The 23,139-nt window shown below is 44.4% G+C and overlaps 2 protein-coding genes across 4 annotated transcripts; one reads left to right on the top strand and one right to left on the bottom strand.

Annotated features, from left to right (window-relative positions):
- The first annotated feature begins 267 nt into the window (after nt 1-267).
- On the top strand, nt 268-11,900 carry tab3 (TGF-beta activated kinase 1 (MAP3K7) binding protein 3). 3 transcript variants are annotated; one of them, XM_079505952.1, is made up of 7 exons: nt 268-414; nt 1,117-1,285; nt 2,312-3,575; nt 6,098-6,258; nt 7,957-8,053; nt 8,220-8,303; nt 9,832-11,900. In XM_079505952.1, the coding sequence occupies exons 2-7, from the start codon at nt 1,184-1,186 to the stop codon at nt 9,975-9,977; spliced, it is 1,854 nt and encodes a 617-aa protein (XP_079362078.1). In that variant the 5' UTR covers nt 268-414; nt 1,117-1,183; the 3' UTR covers nt 9,978-11,900. The 3 variants fall into 3 exon arrangements, with proteins under 3 accessions (XP_079362078.1, XP_079362079.1, XP_079362080.1); XM_079505953.1 differs by lacking the exon at nt 1,117-1,285; XM_079505954.1 differs by lacking the exons at nt 268-414; nt 1,117-1,285 and adding an exon at nt 2,059-2,191 and having other exon boundaries at nt 9,832-11,899.
- A 550-nt stretch (nt 11,901-12,450) lies between these two features.
- On the bottom strand, nt 12,451-22,472 carry tmem47 (transmembrane protein 47). The gene is made up of 3 exons (XM_079505975.1): nt 22,140-22,472; nt 16,224-16,364; nt 12,451-14,303 (listed from the first exon to the last, which is right to left on the bottom strand). Exons 1-3 carry the CDS (start codon nt 22,366-22,368, stop codon nt 14,125-14,127), a joined length of 549 nt encoding a protein of 182 aa, XP_079362101.1. The 5' UTR covers nt 22,369-22,472; the 3' UTR covers nt 12,451-14,124.
- Between the last annotated feature and the right edge of the window lie 667 nt (nt 22,473-23,139).

Below are 23,139 nucleotides of genomic sequence, written 5' to 3' on the forward strand. Positions count from 1 at the left end.
GACAAACTTAAGTTTGTCATAACATGAAAATATCTTGTTATAACACGAAAACATTGTTATAACATACACTTTTCACGTTATAACGTGATACTAACTAACTGATCAGTTTGTCTTGATGTAATCAGATGCATGGTGTTATCTATGGGAGTCCTACTGTAACAGTGGAGGGTGCGCCATACACAAACATGCGCAGTATTGACAGTGTCGTATTTGGACAACTTCCTGCTCCTCTTAACAAGCTGACAGTATCGCGATAGAGAGCCTGCCTAGAGGGGCCTGCCTCTGGAATGCGAAACTAGCGTTTTAATTCAACAGAAACCTCCATTTACACGTCATATATCACCTCAGGAACAGCCAGACGCGTCCTGCTAAACTTTGGTATGGTGCGGAGACGTGTGAGATGCTAAACCTATGGTAAGTTCAATTGAGCCGTAGTAGTGGCTAACTTTAGCTTGGCTAGCTGGCTAATCCATCAACTCCTAAACACTAAACAGTGACAGCTGACCAGCCAATACAGGAGAACGCTAAATATTAGCTTTAGCTAAGTTAGCTGCCTGGCAGTCGGATCAGATGGCGAGTTACGTTAAAAACGTCTAGCCCGCTCCCCTGTCTACTACACTGTAGTAGACACTAGACAGTAGCTTGTAGCATGGGGATTTATACCAACAGCAACAGCAGGGCAATGACTTGATCTGATGTCCATAGGCTAAGCTTCTGCTAACCTGCTGCTAGCGATGGCATGTCGTCGTCGTCGTCGTTGCTTGGTGAAGCATTATGGCTAAACAAACAGAACTAGAATGACAGCGGCAATCTCGGCAATCATATTATTGAGGATTGTTGACAGTGTCACTGGCAGTGTTGATTTGAGGCTTTTGATATATTGTGGGTTCGTTTGCGACTATGGACTACAGGACTAGATGATATAGATCTTTTCTTGAAGACAGCAAATAGACATGTTTAAAATTAATAATGTTTACACCCCTGTAATAACCACTGACACATTGATAACTGACACCTTGGTACAGTCTGGATGGCAGGAGTAGGACTAACAACTGCACTGATCATCAGTATTTCATGGTGGGCTCCAGTATGATCTGTCTGTCTCGGTGTCTTTAGGAGATGAGAGGTCAGTTGGTGCAGCATTTGCAGCTGTGGGCTTGTTGACTCTCTGTCTGGGCTCAGGATGGCGCAGGGAGGCCCTCAGCTAGACTATCACATCCTGCAGGACCTCAAGCAGCGCTTCCCCGAGATTCCAGAGGGAGTCGTCTCCCAGTGCCTTCTGCAGGTACACAGACATACACTCTTTAAGGGCAATTTAGAGGTATAGTTTCATGCTGATGTTGTGCACCGAACATAGCCGTAGATCTGCTATTTTTGTTGCACAACTCGGCGAGGAACAAAGTAGTATAAATCAGGCATTGGTCTCTGGCTGCCTTTTTACACACTGAACTAAAGCTCTTATGCAGAGCAATTTACAGGGCAATGAGTGAAGATGTTGAATAACCTTCATTTCTTCAAAATGCCAACATTACAACTCCAACGGCAAGAAGTCCAAGGGTCAAAACCACAGTGCCAAGACAAGGGAAGCAATAAATATTTCTGTCCCCCTATACTAGCATCTCTGTCACACAGAGAAGCAGTCTGCACCATAACCTGTCAAGGCAGCTGGTGGAATAGTGTTGTTCTTTTGGTTGTGATATTTTGCCTTTTATATTCATCCGACTATGGCAATCCAAGATGTTTCCTGTCCCTTTAGGTTCATAGGAAGACCATTTTTAGACAGCCACATGAGTGGGTATGTTAACACTTTCCCTCCCATTCACGGGTTACACAAGTTAATTGATTGTAGAACAGCTTCCTTCCCAATAACGAGTTATGTTTTCATTGTTTAATTCGCATTTTAATAAGTTAAGACTTACGGGATACAGGGATTCCATCGGACAGAGTGGGATAGGTGACACGTTCGGATCATGTCACCGCAAAAAAATTAAATCGCACTGGCATGCAAAGGGTTCTGGGAATTTGAGGCCCAATGCATTCCAATGGCGGCGGTGGTGCGCAGTCGGCGCGTTCCTCCTCCACTCTTTGTTGTTATCGGATTATTTTTCAACACTACGACAAAGGATCACACCATTTTAAATCGGATTTTCATGAAAAGGAACGATGATGTCGGCGCGGTGGTTCTTTAAAGGTTAGTGAAATCTAGGCAGTCAATGGGGCATTGCGATTAATTAATTCAGGCTGTCAAACTGCTAACACTCTCACTGGTCATTGTGTAACTGTGAGCCTGTGTCTGTCCCATCTCTCTCAGAACAACAATAACCTGGATCTCTGCTGCCGCCTGCTGGCTCAGGAGAGTCACAGATACCTCTATGGGGAGTTCCACCACAGTCCAGAAGAGGTGCGGCTGACTCGGAACCACATGCTGCACATCAGTCTGGGCTACCCGCCCACAGAGCCAGGCAAGGCCAATGGAGGGGCGGTGGGCGCTCGCTCTCTTGTGCACAGCTCCAGTGACGGTCACATTGAACCTCAGCGGCCCAATTTCCCAGAGCCACTATCGGCCCCTGCCACCATGGCGCCCTCGCCGAGCTATAACCCCTTCTTTATGAACGATCAGAGCCGCAGTGCCAGCACGCCCACCCCTCCCCCCACCAACATGCAGGGCATGTCTCCCACCTACTGCCCCATCCCTCGCTACACTATGAACCCATTAACGGTAACCTTGTCCCAGAATATACCGAATGCACCCCAGGCCCTGCAGATCCCCCCCGGGCACTATGCCAACAGTGCAAACACCACCCTATACATCCGACCCTCGCCCTCGCAGAGCCCGCAGCCGCCCCCCTGGCCTTCATCTGGAACGCCAGTCTATCAGCATCAGCAGTCTCCCTACAGCACTCCCACATACGGATCCCCTTATAGCTCCCCCCAGCATCAGGTCCAGCCACAACATCAGGTCCAGCCACAGCATCAACCCCAACCGCCACAGCCTCAGCACCAGCAGTATGTTTTCCACCCCATTAGCCCAACCGTCCCTAGCATGCCCTACCACCACCAGCAACAGCCCCAGCCTCCCCTCTATAGGCCCTACCTCTCCACCAAGAGCTCCCTCAAAAACCAGATCGAGATCACCCTGGAGGGCCCGCGGCCACGCAGTAACTCCCCCGTCCACAGCCCCCATCCACAGGGCTCCATCTATATGGCCTCCAGCCCCTCGCCGAGCTCGCCCTCGAGGGCCATCAGCATGAGCGGACCCCCGACTCCGGCAGCGTTCCACCACCCAGGCATGTACCTGCACCAGTGCCCGGCGCGGCCGCGGCCCGCCTCCTCGCCACAGCCGGGCCAGTCGGCCTACATCAAAATCAAGGTTTCGCCGGGAGGACAGAGGCCACTCAGCTCCCCGCCTGTGGCCGAGGCAGAGTCCCTCCTCAACATAGTGGACCAGGGGGAGCACAACGCTGCCCCGCCCCCCATCCTTCCCATCTCTGCCCTGCCAGGGAATGTGGTGAGCCAGTTTCAGCGCATGCCACGGCGCTCCAGCTCGGGCTCTGATGACTATGCCTACACGCAAGGTAGGGCATGAGCCGTGAGAGTTTTCCCTTTCTCAGTCTGTGTGTGCGTGCCCATGTGTGTTTGTGTTTATTCTTGATCTGCAAACAGTATGTTGGGAGTCTGTGTTCACTTTGTGGTTGTGTCTACATTGAGTATATAATCAATTCATGTGGACACCACATAGTAGTAACACTATCACTGAAGTAGACTAACTTCACCAATACACAGGGTCTGATCTTATCATAGAAATAAAATGTTTTAGAACAGACATTCCATTTATACCCAACACTGTGCTTTCATGTCAAACAAATACTGTCTGTATGTATGTTGGTTATAGTATATCATATATCATAGCAATATGTAGTTGGCTGTGAACATGGAAGTAGGACACTAAAGATATCGTCCTGCAGGATCTAACTGATAGTGCTGTACTGTTTTGCCAAGTTTTAAGTGCAAACCTGTCTATGTTGGTTTGTTGGATGTTGGGAAACAGGGTTGCATTCCATTCCACCAGTGTTTACTTAAGGCATGTCACAGTGTCTGGTGTTACCGGTGTTACCAGTGGGCGGGCACGCCGGGCAAACCACACAGTATGTTACTTGCACACCGATAGCACTGTTTTATTATTATTTTTAATACTAGATTGTTTTGTATGGGTGTCAGTTTTCACTTTCACTTTCGTGTGGTGTCAGATTTCACTTTCGATGGTGTAGACAGAGAAAGGTCTTCCAATGTTGAGTCAAAAGCTGCATTTGACTTTATGGGACGGTGAGCTTACTTCCACAATGTTTTTGTGCTTTATGTACTCACAATAAGCAATAACCTATAGCAACGATGCGCTCTCAATTCATCTTGTAATGATTTCCTTTTAGCGTCTTGATCAGCTATTTGAGCTGAAACACGTCTGTTGTTGGTCTCGGCGAGGAAAATAAAATAGTGAAAAGGACGTCACGTTATGTAGTTCTGCTGGCTTGTTTATCTTCTAGTTGTATTTTTTTAACCGTGCCTGCCTACTGCCTGGTGGCCCGGGCCATTGCATTGTTTTTCTAAACATTACATGGATTCAGTGTGTTTTGATTGTCATTTGGGATGTGAATGCTCAATTTGGAATGGCATCCCTGCTGGGTATAGTAATATACTGTACACAGACACAGACATATGAATAAGATGGCTAGTCGATAATAGTTGATACAGTATTTTCTAAAATGATATGGCGATAACCTGGTCTCAGCCATTCCCTGGCCTGAACAAGACCTTAGGAGGTCGAAACGTTTCCTCTTTTTAAATATTTGTTTGCATCGTGGCTATGAGTGTGCCTTTTTCTTTATCTTCTATAACTCAGTCTTGTAAATGTGTTATTGTGTGGTGCACTGGTGATGGTCCATCTTTCTATGTCTTCAATGTCAAAAGTGGCTCACAAAAACAATGCAACCATGGGGTTGGCACACTAACTATTCATCCACCTGTTTGTTTGTTTATGGCTAGAGGTGGTTCTTTTCCACGGCATTATGCATACAGTAAATCAAATGAGCTGTGGTGTACGTTTGAGGGGATATACTGTACATTCACATTCTATTCACATGCTGTTACACCTTCAGCCACGCCATTAAAAATACATTTAAGGTCAGGCTTTGCAGAATTTATTTATTTTCTCAGATATAATTACAGTAAATGAAGGCGGAAATCCTTCTAGAGACAACGTCAAATTGCCTGTGTGCCATTTAGTGACAAGCTACTGTAGCTTTTCTGTCAATTGGGTGGGGTGGTTCTTTACTTGCAATAAAAAAAAAGGTGTAATTAACAGTTAAGCTTCCGTAGCTACTAGTTAAAGTTAGCTTGCAAGTTTGACATTTCGTTATAATTACTTTTCCTACAGTGTGATTTTGAAAAGCTTGCAGGAGCACTACTGCTGCACTAGTGTATTGCGTTCTAGCAGAGAAATAGGTGTATAGAACAGACATTTCTATTCTGAAACGCGGTGCTTGCCTTAGTTCAGGTGTAAAGCCAGGACAAGAGGGGGAGGAGGGAAAGGGGACAAGGAAGGAAGCCTTAAGAGAGACACCCTTCACCGCAGTTATTGTGCTAAGTCAGCTAGATTAGTTCAGACCTTTTGTTGTTTTTGGCAATCTCCCACTTCATTACTACCCTGTATTGTGAAGGCAGCAAAACCTGGTTCTCTCATCAAACATCAGTGATCGTTTCCTGTTTCTTTAATTTAAGTAAAGCAAGCCAGCCGTGTCGTGTGGGACAAGAAGGTTCCTCGTTCAATCTCAGCAATTGTGTGTGTGTGTGTGTGTGTGTGTGTGTGTGTGTGTGTGTGTGTGTGTGTGTGTGTGTGTGTGTGTGTGTGTGTGTGTGTGTGTGTGTGTGTGTGTGTGTGTGTGTGTGTGTGTGTGTGTGTGTGTGTGTGTGTGTGTGTGTGTGTGTGTGTGTGTGTGTGTGTGTGTGTGTGCACGCAGATCTGTTGGACTTTGACTGTATTTACCAAGGGTTTGGTGTGTGTTGAATTGAAATTGAATTGACTTGTGTGTCACCCATGCAGCCCTCCTGCTCCACCAGCGAGCCAGGATGGAGCGTCTCTTGAAGGAGCTACTGCTGGAGAAACAGAAGCTGGAGCAGCTGAAGGCCGACGTCAACGACATGGAGTATGATGCTCTGCAGAGACGCTTCAGAAGAGTCAACTCCACCAGCCTCATCCCTCGGGTGAATAATACACACAATAATACACAGAAGAGTCAACTCCACCAGCCTCATCCCCCGGCTGAATAATACACACAATAATATACTGTACAGAAGAGTCAACTCCACCAGCCTCATCCCCCGGGTGAATAATACACACAATAATATACTGTGTACAGAAGAGTCAACTCCACCAGCCTCATCCCTCGGGTGAATAATACACACAATAATATACTGTACAGAAGAGTCAACTCCACCAGCCTCATCCCTCTGGTGAATAATACACACAATAATATACTGTACAGAAGAGTCAACTCCACCAGCCTCATCCCCCGGGTGAATAATACACTGACTAGACACATACGCAGACACCCAGGAGTAGAAACCGTTGGGATGCAAAGTTAGGTGGCCGGGCGCACGTGGCGCAGTCTGTAGTGCTGTCGCCTCACAGCTGGGTTTGATTCCCGCTGGGGACGCTGTGGGTGCTGGGGGAGTCATCAGTGCCCATACCCTGGGTGGGGTTGACAAAAGGGCCTTTCTGTGTGGAGTTTGCATGTTCACCCCGTGTCCCCTAGGGTAGGTACCCTCACAAAGAACATGCAAACATGCAGTAATCCTGCCCAGCCTCCCCCTGGTCAGCCTGATGGAGGGGAAAGGAACTGGTCAGAGTAACGTGTTCCTTCCAAGCGAAACACCCCCCTGTCAGGTGAAAAGAACTTGGACTCGTCATGCATAAAAGGAAGCATGAAGTCAGTTCATTGCTCTCCCCAGGTTGGCAGAGAGAGAGACTAGCGCACAGGATTACATTAGATTATTGACACTGGGTGAAAAAAATGGGTTGCAAAATTGTGGGATACAAATTTAAAGGGAAAAAAGAAAAGAAAAAAGTAAGTTAGGTGGCCGAAATTATCACCCGGAAGTAAAACGCATTTTCGTTGTTTGGCCGAATTACTGAAAACAAACAAAAAAAACATGATTAGACTGTCCGAAACAATGTTGTGATATCACTTGATAAAGCTACATTGTAAACAGCAAATCTGTGTTGAAATCATAGAAAACAGCCACTCAATGTTTACAAAGGCAAGGGATCGGCCTCATAATGAAACGCAACAGACTCGAGTCCCTCTTGTGTACACATGGGAGCGCTCTTGTATAAGCAAATGGGCACCAAAAGAGTGAGAGCACCAAACAATCAGTGTGGCCATAGCACCTGGCGTGACGGGTTTGCTTGTGCACTCACATTCTAGTTATCAGTAGGATACAGTGTTTGTGGCTTTCACCTTTATTTTATGGAGGACAGACAGTAGGCTGACAGGAATAGAGATGGGGATAGAGATGGGGGGGGGGGGTGACATGCAGTAAGGGCGGTCGGGATCGGGAGTCGAACCCACGGCACACTGCCAGACTGGATTACCAGCCAAGGTGCCTGGACCGCTGAGCCACGCACCCAGGCCAGTAGGATTAGGATAGCGCCCTAACACCTACAATCACATACTGTACATGCACACAGTCAACATTGAAACAACATTGACACGGGTTACACAAAGCTTAAATCATAAAAGTCCTTGTCTTAACAAACAAGCCAGAAGAATGAGTAAACTTGGTTTTCTATTTCTGTCTAATTGTGTGTGTGTGTGTGTGTGTGTGTGTGTGTGTGTGTGTGTGCGTGTGCGTGTGCGTGTGTGTGTGCGTGTGCGTGTGTGTGTGTGTGTGCGCGCGCAGCCTGAAGAGATGACCCGATTGCGAGGTCTGAACAGACAGCTTCAGATTGATATCGACTGCACCCTGAAGGAGATGGATCTACTGCAGTCAGTACAAGGTACACACACACAATCTCACACACTGGCCCACAGGCGTGTGCCTGATCTTTATATCACAACATCTTGTAAGAGCTGAGTCCGGAAGCGGACAGTTTTAACGAGGTAATGGATGGGGGCATGGGCTTCATCAGACTCAGTCTCTCTGATGTTTGCTTTTATCTACAGGGAAGTTTGACCCGAAAGCCATGAACAACTTCTATGATCACATTAAACCGGGGCCGGTGATGCCGCCAAAACCGGGAAAGAAAGGTGAGAGCTTTTTAAAGCTTAATTCAGGTTTTGGTGAAATAGGGGGGGGGGGGGGGACTTGGAAGTATATTCCTCACCCAACCTTCAAGTCAGGAGGCCAACAGCAGATTCATCTTTGTCCAAAAGCTCTGAAGGGATTCAGAGCTAAACCCTCAGAAATGTTCCTTGACCAAACTTTTATTCAGATCTCAAAGTTTTCCGGCCCCACTGCTGTGGTTTATCAATTTCTGATTCTGGTGAATTAGTATTGGCCTTAAAAGAGTCTCTTTGACAAATCACCACCAAACACTCTTTTTGATACCTAAAATGGAACCTCTGACTGCCTCACTTCCTGTACTTTTATAGCTGTTCCTGGTACCTCACTTCCTGGAACTCACATGCTTTTTCCCCCCAGCTCAACTTGTCAAAATGAATGACCATGGTTTAACTACACAAAACAAAACATCTTTTCTGTACGCTACCTTTCCGGGTTAAATATTCAACCATATTTTATTTAACCAATATATTCCCTTGTTATCACCCAGTATGTTATGTTTAATTTTCTTCCTATGCTCATACCAAGACAAGAAATACATTTCTTCACACATTTATGTGGCAGTATCACAAGATGATTAAGACAAACATTTCCTTCCCAACACACAGTTGCATTGTTTCCCTTGCTCGATTCCGATTCTTTGTAATACCTTTCATCAGTAGAGTTATTTGTGGTCATTTTAGTATTTGAGCCCACTGACCTTGGTGTGTCTATGTCCTATACACATGGAAACTAGATGAGGAACCTAGCTGGATGTTTTATCTGTGTATAGGACGGTTAGGACCCCCTCTAAAATGAGATGCTGCATCTCCTTTCAATACATTCTGACCAAATTCCTGTGTCTGTCGACATTCAAGCTTAATTGCCTGATGGTTGAATGCATGCCTCACGCTTGTCTCTCGAATGACAACCGTGGTTTAATTTAACCATTGAGGTGATAGCATTCCAGTTGTCACTGTGGTATTCGACATGGCAAGCTGATTAACATGTCCTTCATTTGGGCTTTTGTTGAGGTATCGTAAGAATGTAGAACAGATTCCCAACCTGTGGGACGTGAGCATATTTCAAGTGGGCCCCCATATAATTGGATAGCACGATTTTAATGATATTAATTAATAACAAATAAATACCCTGAACTTTTCTACATACAAATTTAATATCGATGTTATTTAGTATTAATCAGCCATGGTATTTGTTCTATAAAAAATGTTTTCAACGTGATACTACACTAGTCCACAATCCTAGTGTAGTATATTTGATCATTAAATTAAACATGAAAATACATGCGTCCCAACTACCTGGCCAGTGGTTAGACGGGTAGGATGCAAATACTTTTGAGATTTAAGTGGGCCCTAAAGGTTGGGAACAGCTATAGAAAATGTGTGCCAACATAAAAATATAAATGATCCCTTTAATAAATGAATACACGATATATATATATATATAATACAAAGTCCCTTGTTTTTCTTCATGTTTGTTCTTTTTTTTTTCCAGAAGGGCAGCAGGTCCCCAAGCCGGTGGTAGCACCCCAGAGGGACGAAGACTTCGAGGGCGCCCAGTGGAACTGTGAAAGCTGCACTTTCCTAAACCACCCTGCACTCAACCGCTGTGAACAGTGTGAGATGCCGCGCTGTACCTGAGCCTGGCGCTGTCTTGCATTGCACTGCTCCGTTCTGCACCCCCCCCCCCCCCCCATCCGTCCCCCCTACCCCGTCCCCTGGATAGAATATGTCCAGACACCCTTTAAATTCCTCACTTCCCAATTTCCCTTTTTAACAAGCTCCCTGCCCAAGGTCTAGAGAACCCTTTCCCCTCTGTTAATCTATGTATAAGCCCCTCCTACTTGCTGAGGAAGAGCCACCATGTCCCCCCACACACCCTTATATCCCTGCTCCCTTCTACTTCTTGGAGGAACCTCCATGCACTTTGACCCGTTTCCATTGGCAAATGGCAACGCTTTTCCAGGACAGAGGAACGCTGTTCCCATGATGATGATGACAAAAAGGGAGTATTGAGCTGCAACCTGGACAGCACGTGGCGGGGGCTTCAGAACAGCTTAAATGAACGAGAATCATGAAGTGGAGGAAGGAGGAACTTTGGTTTACCGAGCGAACATTCCATGCAGAATGAGTGACTGCCCTGTTTACACAATTGTGCCCATTCCTGAACAAAAAAAAATGGAGGCACTTCCCCTTTTAACCAGGAACTGTTGATGAAATTCCCTCTGGGACAGTGGGACCATGAATGCAATGGTAATGTAGGGTCTGACTAATACATTATGTAGACTGTACACTGTATCTGGCTCTGTATAAGAGCTCCTTTCATTGAATGAAGAACACTAAAGAGACTCGCGTATGAATATATTCCTGGTACTTTGATGCATATTATGCCACACTGTATTCTGAGTGTTCAAAAAGATGTTAATTTCCTGTGCAAATGCCTCAAGTTGCCGTAATTAATAAATGAGCTGAGTCTATGTGATTTGACCGAACACAGCCACCATGTTGTTTGTGTTTGAGATCATGTGTCATAATTCATGGACGTTCCCTCAGACCAAATGACAAGCGCAGGCTTTTGGTTTTACATTACATGTTTATTATGTTAGTAAACAAACCAATGGTCATCGAATACACAGCAGCAAATGATGTGGAGACATAAACCTCCATCTCAGCCAGTCATGCACTCATACCATGAATGTCATGACAAGTGGAAACCTGGTGGTTTGACCCTTAGGAAAAGTTTGATGCACCTTATTTACTTATCTTTTATTTTCACTGTACATTTGCCTTTCATTTAACCCATCCTCCTAACTATTAGGAGTAGTGGGTAAGTGCTATTGATAATACACCACCCGGGAAGCAGTTCAATTTAAGCGTTTTGCTCAGGGGTACTTTGACACATAAGACTATGCGGACCGGGGTGTGAACCGGCGACCTTCTGATTGCCAGACAGTCTCGCTACGCACTCGGCTACTGCTGCCCTAAAACTAGGATAAATGAGCAGAGGCTTCTGTCTGACAATGGAGCTTTAAAACATGCTCTATTCCCTGATGTTAGATCATGTTACCCGCCATGACAACCCAGTGCCACAGTCCTCAGGTTTAAAACTTTCCAAGTCCCAGTTATCATGAATACACACACACACACACACACAAAGCGAAAGTTACTCATACATTACCTAGTCTATTTATTACCCATTTAGACCTGGAATTCCAATTCGTTGTTATACCTTTCAATCCGGGAAACCATTTTTGTACCATTAGCTGTTGCTATATAACATTTTTTTTAATTCAAATCTGTAGTTTTTCAGAGTACTTCTAGAAGGTGTTTTTTAGAATCTGCCTCAGGACTAAATGGGTAAAGGATGTTTATCCTCCTCAACCCTATATAGCTTGTTATCCCAGGCTTGTGTATCCCACTTAGTCCGCTCATTCTTTCACTGCACCAAACCTCTTGGCTGAAAAGGGCTAACCTACAAGCTCACAATGTGTTGTGGTGCATTATGAGCTTGTATTCTTGCCTCTTATGACATGCCCAGAATGAAGAACATACAGTTGGGTGCCACCGATATTGTCCCTTATCATTTGACCCATTTTGGCCTGACCTCAAAATTTGAAAAAATCCTTCTAAATCCTCCAGTTTTCTGAAATAAATATTTTCACGATTTTTCAAAAATAGCAGACCTACAAGCTCGTAGCGCGCCACTCGGTGGCGCGCTATGAGCTTGTAGATCTGCTATTTTTCAATAGCTAAATTATAACGTAATGTTTAAAACACCAAAAGGGGTTAACTGTCCTTTTGTGCAGATCACGCAAACCTCAGCAAAAAGAAAAGGACAATATCGATGGCCTCCAACTGTAGGGTTTAAGGGGTTAAAACACTCTAATCTACTTTAACTTGGGTAAAACCAACTATAGTGTGCTATATATTCTCTCTGCTGGGCTCTACTGTATATTCCACATGGTGTCTGCTGCAACCCATTTAGACCTGAGGCCGATTAAAAAAAAAAGGCTTCTAAATCAGACAGTTTTGTGAAAAACCAATGTTTCTATATCATTGGTTCTCAAACTATTTCATGGCAAGGACCCCAAAAATTATATGTAATTGGCCGCCGACCCCCATCTGCAAATATGTTGTTCCAGGGACCCCCCAGAAGCAAAGATTTGAATTAAAAACGTTCGCTGTGAACGAATATATATTCAAAGATTTCCACCACATTTTCACGATTTTTCAAAAATAGCATATCTACAAGCTCGTAGCACGGCACTCGGTGCCGCGCTATGAGCTTGTAGATCTGCTATTTTTCAATAGCTAAAGTATAACATAATGCTTTAAAACACCAAGAGGGGTTCCCACCCAGAATGGGTTAAGAGCCTTCAACAAAACAAGCCCAAACTGGAAAGCTCCCTTTCCAGTTTTCACAGAGTGAAGAGATAGGAGGCGTCACGTGGTGGAGGTGTGTGCAAGCACATGACTGCATGGTGATAGGAGACAGTCTCAAGTATGTGCCCATGTGCACTCGACAGAACTGATCATTTGCCCTCTTCCCAGTTCACTTGCGTTATTGGTGATTGTGAATAATACTTGGAAGTAATGCTGTAAATAGAATATTTACATATCATACAACAACTGCTCTTTTATTTTATCAAAGAAGACAAAGAGCAGGTACAGCTTGGGGGGGTCGAGATTTTAATCACTGTGTGTGTGTGTGTGTGTGTGTGTGTGTGTGTGTGTGTGTGTGTGTGTGTGTGTGTGTGTGTGTGTGTGTGTGTGTGTGTGTGTGTGTGTGTGTGTGTGCAAAATTGAATCTATGCGATTCATTTTAATAATCAAATGTTCCTCAGAACTTGGCTGTGGATATTCCACAGTATGACAATAGAACGTCACTTGGACAATACACAGGTTTTTTTTAATTGTCTTATAAGTTGGTTTCCATTTGTTGTATTGACCAGAATGTCTGTCCCTTATTGTGTCTAAATTATTAAGCAATGAGACAATACAACCGGTCCAACACAGAACCTTGTTGGATTCCGCACATTCCTCAAACCAGTACATATACACATTATAATAGGAGGAAGGCGAAGACAAATTTTGAATGTTTCTCCAGGGGAACATACACCGTTTGGCATTTCCTTGGGCGTACCCACGCTTCGATGGCTCATTCACGGTTTCATCCTCAGGATGTCACTTCAATAGGATCGCTTCCTGTCTAGATCCCTCTGCTCCCTGGTTGGTCATGGTCACTGTTCATCTATGTGCGCCCCTTCCTGCTCTGATTGGTCAGTGAGTCCACCACACAGTCCCCATCCCTGCATGGGTTCCTCCAGATCCATCTGTTCCCTCAGGATTTCTGTGCCAAGAAATAAGACCCACTGGAGTTCCGTTTGAAAGGGACTGCCGGCTTTTTTGATTGGTGGCATTCTTTCGAGGATTTAACTCATTGGTTGTGGAATTCCATTACAGTTTGTAATCTTGCTGCTAGCACTAAAGGCCTTGGGGCTCCTGTCCAATATGTGCGGAGAGCCTTCAAGTCACTAAGCTCACTCACAGTATCGTGTGGGAGTGCTCCCTTTCCAGTTTTAAGTGAAACTGCCCACAAAGATTGTGCAATATAGCAGTGACCTGAACCTAACAATAAGGGGGTTGTTTTTGTTCAGTCTTACAGAAACAATATGTGCTTGACTATGTTGATTGAGGTTTTCACTTCTGCAATAATAAAACTCCCAAACTGTAATCGCAGAGGGGGGGGGGATACGAGTCCCAGAGTTCTCCTCCCGTCTCCCAGACTCTAGTAGTAGTCTTCATAGTTCTTGGGGTTGAGGCAGTAAAGGATGGCTCCCCCGAAGGAGAAGATGGTGGACCCCCAGGCCAAGCCGTACCCCCAGTTGAACTCATGGTACACCCTCAGATGGACTGTCTCAATGAACTTGATGGGGAAGAGTGCCAGGCTGCAGACCTGTAACACCACTGTATGCATGCAGGACAGTGGTTAGGAGGACAGTGGTTAGGCTACAAAGTAACACCACTGTATGCATACAGGACAGTGGTTAGGAGGACAATGGTTAAGCTACAAAGTCAACTATCAGGTGAAAATATTTCGTGCTGGAGTTTAAAGTGGGTATAATTGTTTCTCCCCCTCTTCTTTTGATAAAATAAGTATAGTAGTAATAATAAAACTTTATTTGTAGAGCACCTTTCATGACATGAAATGCAGCTCAAAGTGCTTTACAGAGCAATAGAGGAAAAAAAGGAAAAGAAAACAACATTAAAATAATAGCAGTGAATAAGGCAATACAGTGAGGACATGAACAACAACAAGGATTTCAAAAGCTCAACTAAAAGCAAGAGTGTAGTAGGTCTGAGCTGTGCTTTACAAATGTCTACAGAGGCTGCCTGTCGAAGGTATAGTGGGGGGAGTGGGGATATCTATTATCTATGATATACCCTATTGTCCTGAATATAAGAATATAAATAACTTTATCATATATTTTTTTTAAACGGGGTCGTATAATCGGGGACTAGACTATTTCACATTCAATGTTCTTTTTCCACAAATGAGCTATAGTGTTTGGTCAGTAATAGGCATCTCCCTGTCTCTATATTCTCAGGTCGGGAATGGGATACCATACCAATGTCATCCAATTAATAGTGAGAATTCATGCAGGATACAAGATAAACAAGTGAAATTGTAAGTGATTAAACAAAATACGAGTAGACAAAATTGGAATTGGAACACTATCCAATTTAAGCAGAAACATTTTCTTTCTTCTGATTGGATGAAATTGGTACCCAGACCCACCCGAAAATGTAATTTCTGTTTATTAGATTGCTGGAGAGACGGGGGGAGACCCAAGCAATGATCACAATGAGAATATAGAGCTTTCACTTTTTAACAAAAAAAGAAATCACACTTGTGTGAAGTGAGGGGCGCCCATTGTCTTTATATCAGATCGGCCACATGATATGTCTTATGTGCCCATTGTTTAGGGCCCATTTAGTGCCCTAAACAAACATTAAAGTCTATAGACATAGCGCCGGGCAAACAATTTACGTCATTAGAGCTCTAGACAAACATTAAAGTCCATAGACTTGGCTGGCTCTAAAGTGCTCCCTAAAGAGCTCTAAACAAACATTGCAATATCCTCAAAGTCTAGCAGATGATTTACGTCAATTGAAGTTACGTAAAGCTTTAACATTAAAAATCCCATAGACTTAGCTGTCATATGATGTAATCTTCAAAACCATGCATTGGAAGGGCTGGCACCCCTCAAAAAAATAAATAATCACACCTTTATTCTGAGAACATGAAAATTGGGGAAAGCACACCGTTTCTTCACATTGGGAGTGTGAAAAACTGTTGTAAATTACTGTTATAAATTACACGCAATAAATTCATACTTTAAATCAAGCACCCACTTTGACAGCAGAATTAAAGTGACACTTCACCCTTTTGCAAAAAATATGTTAATGACGTTTAGAAGATTTAGAACACTTTCCTGGGACTTTATGTGTGCAATATGTGGTTTTAGATATTTTAGATTTTAGCAGTGTCCATGATGTCATGGACACTGGGCTCACTTCCTTCCTGAACTACAATTCCCATAATGCTTTGGTGCACTGCTCCTCCTTGTGGATAGGGGGAGGGCTGTCTTACTGAGACAACATTACCGTAGTTGTAGTCCAGGAAGTAAGTTAAATATTTTTTTTTGCAAAAAAAGTGTCCCTTTAAAATTTAAACTATACTATGCTGAGGGTTTCATTTCATTCTGTCTTTTATTTTACTTCCTCAACCTAATTCCCAACCTAGTGGCTTTACCTTATATTCTTAAGTGGATGTGTGTGTGTGAGTGTGTGTGTGTGAGTGTGTGTGTGTGTGTGTGTGTTTACCTGCGACGAACAGCATCACGGCCACAGGCTTGTAGCATCGGCTCCTGCATCGAGAACATAGGGAGGCCAGCGCCACTATGAAGGACAGCAAAATGAGGACTGCTCCCCCCAGTAACAGGGCCAGCGTGGCTATCTGCCAGTCTGGACACACACACAGACACACACACAGACACACACACACACACACACACACACACACACACACACACACACACACACACACACACACACACACACACACACACACACACACACACACACACACACACACACACACACACACACACACACACACACACACAGAGGAGAAAGGGTGGGTCAAGGCATGAAATCACACTGAGAAAGGGACACTGGAAGCTAAAACCAAAGGGAATCTAGCGGAGTGGTTCTCAAAGTGGGGTCCGGGAAATCCCGGGGGTCTTTGAGGGGGTTCCCGGCAAAATGTGTGTGTGTGTGTGTGTGTGTGTGTGTGTGTGTGTGTGTGTGTGTGTGTGTGTGTGTGTGTGTGTGTGTGTGTGTGTGTGTGTGTGTGTGTGTGTGAGAGAGAGATAGAGAAAGGGCTAGCGTGTGAGTGATGGCAAGAGAAGAGACTGAAGCAGGGATTTCTGATATAGACAGAGAGACAGTAAAATAGGTCAGAGTATAGGGCTGGGCTATGACTCTAAAAAAATGACACGATTTACGAACGATTAAAAAAGTGAAAATTGCATGTCTACAAGCTCACAACACATATATGTTGTTTTCACTACTTTTGAATGCCACCCATTATACAACAAAGTATAATAAAGTATAAAGTGGTTAAAGGTATATTCAGTGATTTCAAATAACACTTCTTTTTTTTTTTTTTTGATAATCCTCCCTACTATAGAGTGTACTGACCATATAAGGAGTTCCTCCCTGTCCGCAGTTAACCCCTGGGGGTCAAAAAACCATAGGTTTCGTTTTTGGGTAGGTGGCCCAGCCTTCATCCAATCAAAAATCTACACTATAGCTGAATATAGGAGGGGCTCTAGCACCCCTCAAAAACATGTATTTGAAGTTTTTCGTGTAGGTTTTTCGTAAATCCTGCTTCTTAAGATTATGTCGGTTAGAGGTTCAACTTCAACATATAGATTTTTATATATTTTTGATTAATTGCCCAGGCCAAGGTCAGGGGGTACGTTGGTGAGAGGCACAGTAACATAAGCCTGCTAAGTCTCACAGAGATGTCTGCTCACACAGTCAGACACCCAGAAGAATGACCCCCCCCCCCCCCCCCCCCCCCTCCTCCATGATAACAAGCTCTGTGATGAGTTACTGCAGCAAGCTATTTGTGGCTTCTGTGATAATAAGGAGAGGCTGAACTTGAAGCAACTCCTCATAAACATATTCTGAGAAGCTGGCAACAGCTTGCAGTGTTTCTGATGTGAGCCACTGGGGATGGGGTTGGGGTGGGGGGGGGGGGTTCATGGCGAATGGCTGAAGAATGTGAACCATGTGGTGAATAACACTCAGCCCAGCGTGGCAGATACAAGCTAAAAAGAAGCAAATTGCACACATGCATGGGCAATTGGGCATACATGCACACAGTCACGCACACACACACACACACACACACACACACACACACACACACACACACACACACACACACACACACACACACACACACACACACACACACACACACACACACACACACACACACACACACACACACACACACAGTACCTCAGTGCTCATGTATCTCCGAGACTAGGGCTACATTGTTCTATTTTAACTATTTAAAAACAAATCTTTATCTCTTTTTTATATTGTCACAATACAATCACAATCAAGGTAGTTGGTCAAAACATTTCATTTTTCGCGCAGACCAAATGAAAGCCTGGGTATCGAGGCTAGTCAAAACATAAAATTAGATTTTGTCCAAATCACATAGGCTACTGTATCTGAGGGAGTAAACATGTTTACACTCTGTGTTAAAATAACAGAGGATTTTGCCTGTGCACATGGATCAGAGGCTCAGTAATGAGTCCCAGTGCAGCAGAACAGCGATGTGATTCTACGCGGCAACTCAGATAACGGGTAACTCTCCCTCGTGTCTGATGCCAGGTCAGCAACATTCTCAGCATTTCATTCAGAAGTACTCGAAAAAACACTCGACCACAGCACACGGACTGGAAATAGCTGTCTAGTCGCTCTGACCCTCCTGCTCTCTCTATCCTCCCTGGAATGTCAGCAGGGAAATTAAATATGTTTAGAAAAAGTGGACGACTGGACAAAAGGAAATTGGCTACTTATATCTATCACTAAATGCATTTTGGTATTGAGTATTTTAACTAGCGTTGACAGGATCAATGAAGACATAGCCTATGCTGGGTTAATTGGAGTGAGCACAAGAAATCAATATACTGACGGAAAACCTTATGCTGACCTAACAGCATAAGGTAAACCAGGGGGGGGGGACTGCTGAGCGAAGTATAGGACAGTGTTGAGAGATTAGCTCAGGGCTGAACTGAAAACAGGAGGCCTATATGTAAACAGACAGGGGATGTTATGATGAGGTATTTGATTACACGGGAGGAAATAATTTAGTACAGTCAGGGGACAACAATAAATAACTTCAAAGCTGAAAGGGGGATTGGTCCATCATTATGGCTGTATCAAGCTTTATAGAGACTTAGAGAGGGTGGAAAAGTTCACATCCCAATTATTTCCTCGAGTTGAACGTAGTATATATTGTCCATTATTGGGGCCAGGAACAAGATTAAGCATTGCCAAGAATATTTCTTCTCTGGTGAGGCAGAAAATCATTAAAACATCCTCCAGCGGGGAGAAAGTGACAGAAAGTAAGCTGCTTTAAGTACAGTCCCCAATCATGTTGGAAGGAAACTATATTCCGGGGGCCTAGCGTCTCAAACATAAACAAACATCAACTTTGTTTGACCAAATAAGGCATAGGATTTAGGGTATAAAAATGGCCCCTTGTCACCACAGGATGTTGGAAGGAGACCACAAAAAGCAGAGCTCCCGTTCCCGTCGGTCTCCAGCTTCAACAACAAGAAGGCAACCACACAGAATGACCCTGGCCCTGACTTTCTATTTCGTAACCTCACTGGCTGCTTCTCAGAGTGGGGGCAAGACACTTGACACACCTCCCTCAATTCCCATCCTTCAAATTACTTCTCCTTCTGGTTGAGTTTGTTGCTTTTGTACCAATTACTCTGCGGAGAGAAGAGATTGCACTGGGGCAACCGCAGTCTTATCGGCACGTCCCACTAAAACAGCAGCAAAGACATCTCATCTCCACAGATTTGGGACAAGCCCTGTATGCTGTGTGAGATAGACAGTATAGCCAGAGTGGCAGTGCCTGAAGGGCAGGAAGCAGGACAGGACAGGATAGGATATCACATTATTAACCCATTCTGACCTGAGATCAGATTCTAAAAATGTCTTCTACATCCTGACAGTTTTCTGAAAAAGCTATGTTTCTATGTCCGTCGTTCTTCGATTTTTCAAAAATAGCAGACCTACAAGTTCATAGCGCGCCACCGAGTGGCGCGCTATGAGCTTGTAGATCTGCTATTTTTCAATGGCTAAAGCATAACATAATGGGTTCCCGCCCAAAATGGGTTAATCCCCCAGTGGCAAAACTACTAATCTGAGCCCAGTGTGATAAGAGATGGAAAAGCAAGATACGGTATCAAATCAGAGAATTAATTATGACCCCCTCTGCATTTGTAGGGGGCTGTCAAAGCTGTTAATCAAATATCCTTTGGAGGCTTTTGTCTGAAACAATGGAGGATCAGTGTCATCAAAGAGGACCCCCTTCTCATCACCTCTCTCTCCAAGTTCTCAGTATTCTGTCTTTCTATGCAGCAAAAATCTGTACAAATAAAAAGACCTATAAAGGGTTTATTTTTTACACAAAGATGAAATATTTAGCTGTACATTTCACATTTGTGTCTGTCTCTTATCATCAACATCTCTCTGCCTTTCTCAATCTCACTGTCCATGTGTTTCTCATCTCTCTGCCTTTCAGTCTGTCTGTGTTTCTCATCTCTCTGCCTTTCAGTCTCACTGTCCATGTGTTTCTCATCTCTCTGCCTTAGTTTCAGTCTGTCTGTGTTTCTCATCTCTCTGCCTTTCAGTCCGTCTCAGTCTCTCTCACACCCATCATCACTGCACACAGTACTGGAATCAGAGAGGGCACACTCACACACTCGTTCCACATTCGCGTCTTCCCCTCTCACTGACCTGGTATCAGCTGCAAATGTTCTTGCATGAATGTTCTAAATTCCTGGGACTAACATCAACTTTGTATATTATACACTACTTGTGTGTGTCCATGAGTTTGTGTGTGTGCCGTGCATGTGACTGAATCGCCTGTGTAGGCTACTGCATGTGTGAATGTTTGTGATTGATTGTGTCTATGACTCTCATTGATATACTGTATCCTTATTTACATTGCATAATAGGCCTTTCATGTTTTCTCTGACATACACAAAGTAAACAAGGTCAGGACATCGCCTCTAGCTGCCAGAAGGGGTTCCAAACTAACAGGATTTATTTAATCCCAGGAGCATGACACTGAGAAAATATTGAGTGTAGAAACTGATTACTGGGATTCAAATCAATAAGCCTAGGCAAGCACAAGCCGGAGGAAATTGGCAGTTTGCTGTGTTCATTTACTGCAGTATGCTTCTGTCGCTACTGCCGAGTGCTGACACGGAGACTACATGTCTCTATATGGTACTTTGTCTACTCTGACAGGAGAGGCCTGGAGCCAGTATGACCCCAGTGTTACTCATCCCTCAGACAGAAAGAAAACATTTTGTCAGCTGAACACAAACAGTTATTCACTGCCCAGCACACAAGACTCTTGTCATGGACAGCATCAGAGACATAAATCGAAGGGACTATATAATCGAAGCAACGGAATGCTTCCAGGGAAGCTTCCGTGTGGACTCTCCAAGTTTCCCTTTTTAAAGTGGAAAAAAGCATTGCTAGAATGAGCTACTTGTTTCCCTGGTTACTAATCTCCTGGCATTTGGATCTCTGGGGAGCTTGCCTCTCAAAGTTGCCCTCACTCCTTGGCCGGTGGAGGAACCTATACAAAGGCTCACTTTGAGAGCAACAAAAGACAGAATGAAACCCCAGCTGGACCTATCCTAGTCAGGCAAAATTCCCACATCATTCTGCGCCGATCAGCGGTGCACTGGGCAAATGTTTTGGAACAAAAAGGTTAACCAAATCAAACCAAAGGTAGCTTATTCAGACTTTGATGACGGAGCAGTTCAAGAATAAACTTTTATAGACTATTATTTTCCACCTGGAGATGAATACAGTGCCCATTGTTCCAAGTCTCTATGTAACCTTTGAAAGTGTTACTTTGTTATACGCTATGTTAATTAAAACCCTTAACTAAACGGTTAAGGGTCCATTGCTTAGTGATTATGTGACTTGCTTAATGTGATTGTGAACAGAAGTTACAGACCGAACCGATGCACCATGCAGGGCACTATCTGTGTGCAGTGAGCCTTCTTTGTTATCATCACTGAAGCTCTGGTGATTTAAATATGAATGTGGGTGTCTGTTCTACTCGGAGAGGGTCCCAAATATGAACACAATAACATTCGAACTTATTTCAATCCTAAAAAAACATAGTGAACATTTCAATGTGTGATTATGTGATATCATCACAGACTCACAGTAAAATCCTGTTATCCAGTAGCTCCGTGTATACTAAACATTTAGTATACACTTAACTGACCCTTTAAAATACTTGTAAATGTTTGTTTAATGATTTATAAATATGTAATAATTATTTAATAGATCATGAACAACCCGTGGTGATTAAGGTTTCTCTGAGAAAGTAATAAAAATACATATTATATAGTTATACAGAAAAAAGAATCAGCGATTCGTGACTCTCACCAGATGCCAGCGGGGACTTGCAGGACCACTCCACGGAGCTGACGGGTTTCCAGCAGGACTGCCACAGAGACTGGTAGTACTGGTCGTCCGCCGTGACCCAGGCGGGACTCACCACGGCGCCCACGTCCAGGCACAGGGCGAGAAAGACGCACATCGTTCCCACCAACTTCAGGGGCGTCAGCGCCGAGACGCGCACCTCCTCGGTACCGCTCGCGTCGGATGAGGCCATGTTCGGTGGTTCACGGGCTGCGAAGAGATGCGTTTGACTACATCAGTCTTCTTCCCTCCGTGAGATGTGGTGGGGCTCTGTGGATTCTAAAAGTCCAGCGAAGTATTCCGTGTTTCCACTTGTCCCCCCAGGGATCCGTCTCACTGTCAGACTCGTAGCGGGATGGGATGGGGAGGCAGCAGATCAGTCAATGTTCTAGGCTCGTCAAGCGAGACCTACACGCACGTATGTAACTTCCGGAGTGACTGTGAGCTGCTGTGATAGGAGAAGGATATCAAATGGAACACAACCACCCTAAAGACTATCGTGCATGTGTATTCCTGCATCTGGCTGCATCTTGGTCGGTAGGCCTACATTGATTTGGAGATTCTGACTTTCTTTTACTCTAATTTTTTATCCCACGATTGTGCAACCCATTTTTTCACCCAGTGTCAATTATCTAATGTAATGTGACAGGGGAGAGTTTCCCCGGCTGGACGTAGCGCGTTCCTTTCCCCTCCATCAGGTCCCCCGGCTGGCCAGGGGGAGGTAGTTTAGAGACCATATGTTTTTTGTGAGGGTACCAGTAGGCTACCTATACCCTAGGCCTAGGGGACACCGGGAGAACATGCAAACTCCACACAGAAAGGCCCTTTCGCCAACCCCGCCTCGGCCCTCGGGTATGGGCAGTGGGCACTGATTCAATTCTATACATTTTGTTTTGATTGTAGTATTGTTCCAATATACAGCCATTTGAATTGAATAAGAGATAAGTTGACTAATTTTAGTTTT

This window comes from Electrona antarctica (genome assembly GCF_951216825.1).
Source record: "Electrona antarctica genome assembly, chromosome: 7".
NCBI classification, from domain to species: Eukaryota; Metazoa; Chordata; class Actinopteri; order Myctophiformes; family Myctophidae; genus Electrona; species Electrona antarctica.

Coding starts and splice junctions, on each gene's coding strand:
- tmem47 (XM_079505975.1), bottom strand. CDS start 22,368: ATGGCCTCATCCGACGCGAGCGGTACCGAGGAGGTGCGCGTCTCGGCG. Junction 16,365..22,139: donor CAAGTCCCCGCTGGCATCTG/GTGAGAGTCACG, acceptor GTGTGTGTCCAG/ACTGGCAGATAGCCACGCTG. Junction 14,304..16,223: donor CGTGATGCTGTTCGTCGCAG/GTAAACACACAC, acceptor GCATGCATACAG/TGGTGTTACAGGTCTGCAGC.
- tab3 (XM_079505952.1), top strand. CDS start 1,184: ATGGCGCAGGGAGGCCCTCAGCTAGACTATCACATCCTGCAGGACCTC. Junction 6,259..7,956: donor CCACCAGCCTCATCCCTCGG/GTGAATAATACA, acceptor GTGCGCGCGCAG/CCTGAAGAGATGACCCGATT. Junction 8,054..8,219: donor TCTACTGCAGTCAGTACAAG/GTACACACACAC, acceptor TTTTATCTACAG/GGAAGTTTGACCCGAAAGCC.